Below are 10,255 nucleotides of genomic sequence, written 5' to 3'. Positions count from 1 at the left end.
GAAATTTATAAATTCAATGCTGTAGATTTTATCATTATTTTTAGATACACGGTGATACAGTAAGTAAATATTCAGTTGATGAATATTGTAATGCGGACCGGAAGATTGATTTTATTCATAACCCGTCTCTGTTGAACAGCTTACTAAATGTAAAGACCCAAATTCGAGCCACACGTGTATATGTGTATACGTGTGTAACAACCCAGAATCAATAATCTCTAGCACGGTACATCTCTTGTTCCACGCGTTCGCATCGGAGTATTCTCGTGAGTATTCCCGACTTCGTTAATTGCTAATTACAGTACATCGTGAAATATTAACGACGAAATCAAAGTTACCGTTATCGGCAATGTGTACGTATATATCGCTCATTAAGAACACCAATTAAGATTCGCTAGTTAATCGAATTCCCTCAGCGCGAAAGAAGAGAAAAGTTATAAATTCCAACTCAGATCCTTCGAAGGATATTGGGATTAAATTTTTCCATCACGTTCTAACAATTAGACGTAATCATCGATTAATGTGCATAACGGCGAATTGCGGCCTTGCCCGGGTTCTTTGATTATCCCAATCTAGGTGTTGACGCTACCACCGTCATATTCAAAGGGCTTTTCCGAGACACCAAACCACAAGCAGTTTAGGTACTATATACGACGTTAATTGTCACTTCTTTGGTCGAATTTCCTCGAAGGCTTCGTGTACGCTCTTGCGCGCAAATGTTGTTACTTACGTAACCACGTGAGTCTGAAGTCAAGTATCCGCACACGCATACATGTGCACACTAAACTTCTATACGATTTATATATGTATATGTTACCGTCAAAACCCATAACCTGTTGAAAGTTAAAACCCAAATTCACTAGTTAAAACTATAGAATGGTTGATTAAACGTAAAACCGAAAACCTATGTGGACAGTATAATTATAGACTTCGTTTCGCTCCATAAACAAAGGAACGGAGGAGGAGTTGAACCTCGCTATACGCGCAGAAAATCAAAAACCTGTGTGAAACAGTACAATTATAGATCTCATTTCAACTAAATTTAAAACTAATTTTAACTAGTGAAATCGGATTTTAATCAGATTATGGATTTTGACGATAACATATACATATTGCATGTCAAATCTCGGAAATAAATATTAAACATTTTTAAGTGACCTCACTGCAGTAATGCTTTGGTATCATTTCAGGAGTTTGAGAAAAATAATCTTGAAGTTATAAGAAACTTAAATTTAGATTTATCTTTTTCAAACTCTTGAAAGAAAGCGCATTGCACACTGCTGTTGCAACTGGATTCTTTAATTTCTCTTTAATAGTTGCTCGTTAGAAAAATCAAGATACATGAAAAATATGCTTTTCGATAAAATATATCCTACTTTTGGATGCAACACGTGCCGTGCGATACATTTGATTTTGATATTACTGTTTCACTTATTCAAAATGAACGGTTTCTACGTAAGTGACGTCACTTTCGAAAAGTCAGTCCTGTTACTTAAAGATCGTACTGTACGTTATTGTAAATTTAAATTGCGTTAACCGAGCGCGTGGTGTGGCGCCCGTAATGCATTTCCCAAACGGTCGGTGATGTATGCTCAAGCAGGATGTTCTCCATTTCCCGCCGCGGCGTATGCGGCCTGGAGGCCAGGATGACGGAACGGGGCGGGGTTGAAAACGGGCGGATGACGATTAACGAACGATTATTAAGGTGGACCCTTATCGCGGTAATTGCGCGGAATAAATCCAGGTTGCGGACAAATGAACGAACGAATGAACGGACGGACGAACTGAGCGAAAAGAACGAATAAACGGACGAACGAGCGAGCGAACGAACGAACGACGAAGACGACGACGGCGCCCGTAATTTTCTGGGTGGACGAGCGCTCGGATGACATGCTCGGTTTCTCGCATTACTCTAGCTGCACTCAGTTAACCGACGCGACCGGCACGGATAATCTTTTTAACTCGTCCGCCGTTAATCGACGTTCGGCTTCGCACCCCTCGCACGTAGGGAAGCCGCTGACGGCAACACGGGAGTCCGAGCGTTCCTGTTTTGACAAACGCGCCGGGCGACCCGTAAACGCCGATGATAGCGAAAATACCGTTCAACGGAGAAAGCAACCGGGAATGCAGCCAATTCCCGGCGTGATTTAAATTGGAGCTCACCCATGGCTTCCCCATTTTGAGCAGATATCGCTAATAATGCTTTGATTATCGTAATGTAAACGCTAGTCATGAACGACTAAACATTAGTCATTTGTCTGTCAAATGCCACTGATTTACATTACAGACGTATTCAACATATGTTGAATACGAGTGATTTATATAATGTATATATGAGATTTTATTTTTACAGAATTCACATATTATTATTTTTATCTCTCGGATTGCTTGGAGAAATATCTAGTTCTCTTCTAGAGTAAAGACTCTTTTTGATTCCAATATCACGTTCTATCGATGTACCTAACATGCAGAGAGACTTATCCCGACACGTACGCTGATTTAAGGGAATTCATATGAATCGATTCGTAATAAAAGGAGAGGAAGCAAAGTCACGCGCGCCCGTAAACGTTCCCTCCGAAAACGGATGTAGGGGATAATAGCGCTGCGGGATCATAATTACTGTTATTACATCTCTGAAACGAATCGCCATTCTTTATTATCTCGTTCGCTATCAATTCTCCCTCATATGTTTCCGCTTCCTCCCTCGCCCAACTCGCCGCGTAATTTTCATGTTTAAATTCATAAAACCGCTAAAGCGCTTTAACACTTAAGTAAACCAATTCTTTTTGAAATGATATTTTTACGTTCCGATTGGTCGGTGCCGGTGAACGCGTGAACAATGTTATTTGCCATCGGACGCGAATAATTAATATTCATTCACTTTGTTCTTTCACATATATCTATAGATTACTCTCTATTATTTTTTTAATATTTTTTTCTACCTACGCTTCACACTTGTCTCTCTCTCTGTCTTTCTCTCCTCTCTCTCTCTCTCTTTTCTTTTAAGTATTTTTTTTCTCCGATGCGTTTCATCCGCTTCCTGCTGTTGCGCTAACGATAAAAATACCTTACGTGATAAATAAAACAATCACACACCGTAATCCTTTTGCTCGGTCGGTCGACGTTAATCGCCTATCGATTCTGCACGCACGAGGCGCAGATAGAGAGGTACGCGAAGGTAGGAAGGAAGGAAGGAAACGAGACATGGTTACCATCATTTCCGGAACGGATGCCAGAGGGGACCCGATAATTGTTGTTTCTGTTATGTTCTCGTATGGCCAACCAGGCGAGCGCTGCGTGCAATGACGTTTTATTTACCCCTGGCATCACCATAAAAACACAACACACTTTGTAACAGGACAATATCACTTGTATCTATGCAATTGTAAACCGCGCACAATGAGAATAATTCAGCGCAATTGCCATGCTACCGGAATTATCCGAGATAATTATCTGTAGTACACTTAAGCCAGCTGCAAGCCTGTCACGTGACAATAACAAGCTAAGATATTAATTATACACTGAGCAGTTTGCTAATGCGCAACTGGTTACCTATCTGCTGCGGGAGTTAATTAAAATTTAAAGGTACTTATGTAATTGCCATGATGGATTTAGTGTTTATCTACGTATATTAACAAGAAATATAATTAATAAAATTAATATTTGATAAAGAAGTTTATGTCAGGACTAAAGGAGGGATAAGGGTACGAAGATCAATTTTTTTTAAACAAAGACCACAGATATTATAGTAATAATTCGTATTTAGTACATAAATTTAAAAATACATAAAAAAATGTATAATGTAGAAATTAATTTTACACAAATTTTGGTACAACAAATTTACAGAAACAGTAAATTAATGTCAAGTTCGTGTATGCAAAACCAACTTTCAAAGCAAAGTAACTAATATTTCCCTACTTTAAACTGACAGAAGTTGAAAGTTATTGCGTGTAAGATAATCTTTGATGTTTGCTTTTTGGCAATCGTTGCTATTTGCAATCGAAAAACATCTACATAAAACATGAATACTTAAATTAAAATTTCTCAAGTATAAAATGTAAAGTTACGGTGTCTGCCTTTTTGACAAGACAACTTAATTTCGTCCATCTATTTTCCAAACAAACTTATTCAATTAAGAAATATTATATGTATTTTCACTTAATTTTTGGTAGATGTTTAAGCGTATACACAAGCGTATTACGATAAAATTCCCAAAATTCTAGTACACAAGCACACAATCGTACACGGAAAGAACGATTTTGTTGAAAGGTTTAAAAATTTTGCTAAATACAGACCTGAAAATAATTTTTTTGTTGAATCATCAAAATATTTTGTTGGAATGTTAAAACTGATAAGCGTTGCTATAAAACGTTTTGATATTCTAGCAATTATTTTGACCTTCGCACAAAATTATTTTGATTATTGAACAAAAATTATTTTCAGATCTTGCAGGATCCAGCAAAATTGTTCTTTCCGTGTAACAGTAAGTTCTCTTTGGGACTCTTCTTCTTTTACTTCAAATAAAATTTCTTTTATCCTTAATTAAGCAAATTGCGACATTACCCGACTAGAAGTATCCTTTCCGCCGGATCTTTCAAAGATTCAAGCGATGCATGAAAGCTCGATTCGTTAATTCAGCACTCGGCAGTCGAGTATGTGGCGCTTTTCGAGGTGGATTACGACACGGATTAGGTATTAATTAATTTACAATTCGACGACGAGATTTGCAGGCCCGACGAAAATGTGAAAAGAGGGATGATCGATTCGTGTTGCATCGGCCAGTCATTAAATGAAGCCTGTTGCGGCGATCCGTTCGACAATGCCGGAAACCCCGCGTAATCCTCGCGTAATTCGAAGCCGATTTCCCGGAATTTCGGCGACCGAGTTAATGTAGCCCGCGTATTCCTGCTCGCAGTGGAAAATAATGATGGCTTATGGCAAGAAATTGCATGCGCGCGCGTTCCATCGTGAACCGCACGTATCGTCTGACATGCCGTTGATTAGTTTTACTCATAGATCACTCGCGAAACGGGCGGGATCGATTAGATATCCGCGCGATGAAAATTGATTCAAGGGATAATATCTCGCTCAATTTACAGAGAAGGGTGGCAAGGTGGAGCGAGTCGAAAGTCAACTAAGGGCGATTAGAGCAAAGGAGAGGAAGCGGTTGACGAAGGGTCTATACTATGGGTATGGCGGCTTACTGCCACCTTCGCGTTGAACGACCGCCGTCCCCCGCACATCTGCGTCTGTAAAATTGGAAATCGGTGCTAAAAAGATAAGGGACCCCATTTCCGCGAAGACGCTATCGCGACACGACGATCTTCGACAGTTCGCGCTAACTTCCACGATGCAGTTAACGAGTTCGTAATAATGTATTCGACGTACCCAGGCCCACGGCGTATTGCATGCTAGTTCCGGATGCGGCGTTAACGTAGATTGGCGTAGAGAGCTTATAATGTGTAACTTTTCCTGAAAGACTTCTAGTTCTATGAGTGCAAAATGTTTTTCAATCATCGTATATAAATTTTCATTAAATGATAACCCCACGACAGGAGCAAACGTAAAATTTTTATCTACTCACTTTTGTTTATCGTTGGTAAACTATATTCAATCAGAATTTCTGTGAGAGAAATCGGCTCTAAAAAGTTTTAACGAGTGATAAAACGATATTGATTGTGTAACAGGGCTATATAGGAATTTTTTCAACGATAATAACACATTTTTCGCATTTTGCGCCGCTTCACTAGTGAAATAACAGGGAGGCATGTTAACAACGAATTAACTTTGTTGGCTGGGAGCTTACAGATGCGCATGTGAGAGCTAACGAGCTATGCGCAACCGATTCAAATAGCGGACGTAATTCGGCAATCGCTAAACTGCCGAACCACCGCGGACCGCTATAGGCGCGCTGCATGTTACGAGATTAATATGAAATTAGCACTAATATGTGAATCTAATCATCTGATTATACGGACGACTTCCTCGACGGAACAAAATCGATTCTCGCGGCGGTCGCAAATCCCCCGGTCTGCCGAGCTATTGCGGCGCCGCGCGCCGGGGCATAACGCGCGCCGCTACGTCGACATAAAGTTAACTTTACACGCATTGACTTGCGTGGGCGTGCGATCAAATTTCTTCTCGCGTAAAATAGCGACTCGCGCAACGAGGTTATCGCGGTGCACCGTAACGCGCGTGTGCATAATTTTCGCGAAATAATTGACGGGCATACACGTAGCGACGTTGAATCGCGTACACACTTCTTGTAACTTCAGGTTACCGACACTTTATGAATGCGTCGTGATTGCTTTTATACGACGTCCCATCACGACTCGATTGCGGAAAAGCGAGCGTTGTCGCACGGATGAATCGATCGTGTAATTTTCTCCTAAAAGAGAAAAGGGTGAACGAAAATGGAAAAGGGAGAAAAGGAATTGCTAAAAAGGAGATTCATTATTTTTACACGAAAATTAATTCGTTGCAATTGTAATCACGTTTTTTTAACGCGAAAGTGTGAAATTCGATTAGTTGATGTACGTATGAAGTTCGCAGAGATAAAAGGAGGAAAGTGAAAAACTTTCTCAGTGACATGTACTTGATTAATCCTCTGTTGGCACACGCTAGAACGCGCGGAATCCCCGAGAAAATCACGAACATACTCGAACGCTGTGCTGGCATGCGCGTGTTTCAAACCGATCGCGCGATTACCGAGGTAATTATTTATCACTGTTGCAATCGACTGCCGCGAGCAGCACCGCGGAATATCACCCGGGAAAATCTGCGCTGTATCGCGTCGGCATTGCGACGCGCGAGCATGAAGTGGAGAGAGAAAAAAAAGAAGGCCAAAATGGCCCTCTCGTGACCCGGCTGCCTTTCATTTGCTGGGTGGGAAGCGATTAATTATGTGCTCGAAGGTGCGCAACTCCGTTATACGTGCAGGTGACCTGAGCCTGCTTTAAAGTTGAAGTGGGTCAGTTTTAGCGAGATGTTGAACATGATGTTGGAAACGCTGAACAGCGATCGTAAGACGTTCGAAAGCGCGAGTTTTTTAATGATCGGTTAAACGCATGCAATTAAAACGCATTACATGATTTTGACAGCGCGCGATTCTCTATCTCCGTCCGCTACGATGACAAATTAGAGAGACGCGGACGGCAGATTTATCAATCGATTAATGCACTATTTGTCATACGCAAATGGATATTGCGAGCAAATAAGCGCAAAAATGAAGTAAATTGCCAATATTTTATCGTGAAACAGATTCGTTTTGATCCGAACGTCTATATACATGCTGGTAACAATGAATCCGATGTCGAAAGAGTGAAATATTTGTTTGTGTATAAAGCGTAAATGGCAAAGCATAATAGTATCTCAATCGAGAAAAATTGTTGAGAAAGAGATATAATTTTCTGCAATATATCCAATTGTATGGATTTTTATCAAAATCAAATATTATAGATTTCGTAAAAATTATACGATGCTCTCTATATGCATAAAATACATTGTAATAGCTATTTATTGTCATTAATATCTAATTACTGGAATATTATAATTTAATCGATTTTCTATTTCGCGCTTATGCTTTGATAGTTTCTATAGAGCGACTAAATCGCGATTAAACGAATTGAATAATGTGCTCATAATCGCATTTAAATATCGGTAAAAGTTAACCGAGAAGAAAATGCGCAACGATGCGCGTTAATCTCATAGATTATGAATAGCGTGGGAATATTTTACTGTTGTTCTCATGAATGAACAAATGTTTGATTATCGACGTGCAACGGAACGTGATGCAAACCGTAACGTTTAGCGTGCACGCCCGTTTCTTATTTTTTGCGTTTCAACATGTCGTGTAAATGTCTCGCTTTTTTCTCACGAACATACTTGTGCGCACGGCCTTTTTTCGCGCGAGCGATAAAAATGCTTAATTTATTTACCTATCGGTTTACCACGTCCAGGGTCAGTTGCGCGATGAAACAAGGTCACGACGATGGTATCTTAACTCTACACCTATCCACCTTATAATCCAACTGAATGAACGCTATATAAAATATATAGATGTATATACTTTGGAAAATGTGCGGATTACGTATTGTATATCTACTAAGCCGTATACGACGAATACGTGACGAAATTCGATGTATCATTGCACATTTTGTTGAATTAATCAGTCCAGTGACGAATAATTAATTGTATCGTTATACTAATTATTCTAATTTATTTTCAATTTACTATACTAATTATAGTTATTTTCTGTGTGTGTGTGTGTGTGTGTGTGTGTGTGTGTGTGTGTGTGTGTGTGTGTGTGTGTGTGTGTGTGTGTGTGTGTGTGTGTGTGTGTGTGTGTGTGTGTGTGTGTGTGTGTGTGTGTGTGTGCGTGTGCGTGTGCGTGTGCGTGTGTGTGTGTGTGTTTGTGTTTGTGCACATAATATATACTAATAATCAAACATTGTAGATCGATAAAGCTAATTGGACTTGATCATTGAACTAAATGAAATGTTGTCCATACTCATATAATTACTTCATACAATTTATACAAGAACGTAAAAAATTTAAGTATTTTTTCGTGTATATACATATATACGTTTATATGTACTTATGTATATACATATGTATAATGACATTTAAAAAATGCTAGAAGTATGTAACACCGCGATTACGTTGTACTAAATACGACTTGTAATATTTACATGGACGAAAGTAAATCTGCTACATCTATCGATTGCATTTTTGTAACGAATCCAAAACTTTCACGTAAAACGAATGATACGAATATTTGTGTACTTTATCCGAGCAAAACGCGAGTTTACGTGACTTTTTTAACCTGATTTACTCCGGCGATTAACTCGCTTCGTGCCCGACTCGATGGAACGCGATTTCCACCATGTTGACGTGAAGTCCTGCTCGTCAAAGTTGCTTTTTCCATGTTTCGCGGTCGATCCTTCATCATAGCTGCGTTCTGATTTTCGATCTTTACGGAATCCTCAGATACCGAATGCATTAAAAAAAGATGGATATTGATTAATGACTTTCATCACTGATTATTCCATATCTCTCCGTTAGATGTCTCACTAGCATTACATCACGAAATCGGTGAGATGAAGTCTACACAAAAAATTAATCAGTAATAAATAAATAAATATTAAAAATGTTAATATAATAATATATATTATCTAAACGTTATTATATAATATATATAATATACATTATTATACTATATATGTATATTACATATAATATACATTATTAATAATATAATTTCAAATAGAATAAATAAAACTCACTGAACCGAAATAATTTTTTTTGTGTCTAATGTTAAACAAATATAAGTGGAAAGATAAAAAATAAAATAATTTTATTTTATGAAAAAACATATTTATATGCAGATGCATTATACGCAAAAAAATGTTAAATATAGACTAATTATTTTTACTAAATCTGTCTAATATAATAGTGTTTATTATTTTATTACTTTGTTTTTTTAATCTCTTAAATATTTAGCATCATTCTTAATTGGATACCATAGTAGTTAAAGTGTTAAATATTTAGCTTCAGCACATTTAAATATTCCAAAAATTAATTAAAATTCTAAAATGTTTTTAGAAATACAATATATTAAGCTAAAAGCATTTTGTTTTTCAAATAAACGATATGTAAAATATACTTTGAAACAAGCATAACATATTTTGATATAATTGAAATTTATATGAGTATGCTTAATTCATATGTATATATTGGGAATTATTTTCGACGCAGAAAAGAGGAGAACGCCGAAGAGTCTTCTTATTAGAAGTTTAGAACATCATACATTCACGTAGAATACAAAATAATATCATTATAAAATCATATGGTATCATAAAAATGTCATTAGGACTTTATTTGTCATTTCTAAGTCACAAATAATGTAAGAATTGACATCATGACATTATTTGCTTCTATGTTTTGGGTAGCTTCTTAAGAGGAGAGACCCATTTTATTAGTATACGATATAGATTATTATAAGATATTGGTAATCTAAAACAAAGTCAAAATATTGAACTACGCGATTCAATTTCGTGCATTATCAATTGCTTAACGTAAGATAATGTTTTTTTATAGACAATTTATGTAAATCCGCGGCATCTGACTCAATTTACAAGACAACTCGATAAACTCATTATGCAGCTAACCCGTATACAAGGTACATTTATAATTATTTCTTTCGTCATATTTATCTGGCGAATTAAATTTGTTAAAATTTGTTGATAATTTGTTA

At 37.5% G+C, this 10,255-nt stretch overlaps 1 protein-coding gene across 1 annotated transcript in view; it reads right to left on the bottom strand.

The window, feature by feature from the left end:
• Positions 1 to 9,017, bottom strand: part of LOC105449497 — a 46,229-nt gene extending 37,212 nt beyond the window's left edge. The window contains exon 1 of the mRNA XM_011688751.1: positions 8,825 to 9,017. Within this exon, the coding sequence (XP_011687053.1) occupies positions 8,825 to 9,001 (177 nt within the window). The 5' untranslated portion in view covers positions 9,002 to 9,017. The remainder of the gene's footprint in view (positions 1 to 8,824) is intronic.
• Between the last annotated feature and the right edge of the window lie 1,238 nt (positions 9,018 to 10,255).

This window comes from Wasmannia auropunctata, unplaced genomic scaffold (assembly GCF_000956235.1).
Source record: "Wasmannia auropunctata unplaced genomic scaffold, wasmannia.A_1.0 LD336076.1, whole genome shotgun sequence".
Classification (NCBI taxonomy): Eukaryota; Metazoa; Arthropoda; class Insecta; order Hymenoptera; family Formicidae; genus Wasmannia; species Wasmannia auropunctata.
This window is presented reverse-complemented; position numbering and strand designations above follow the sequence as displayed.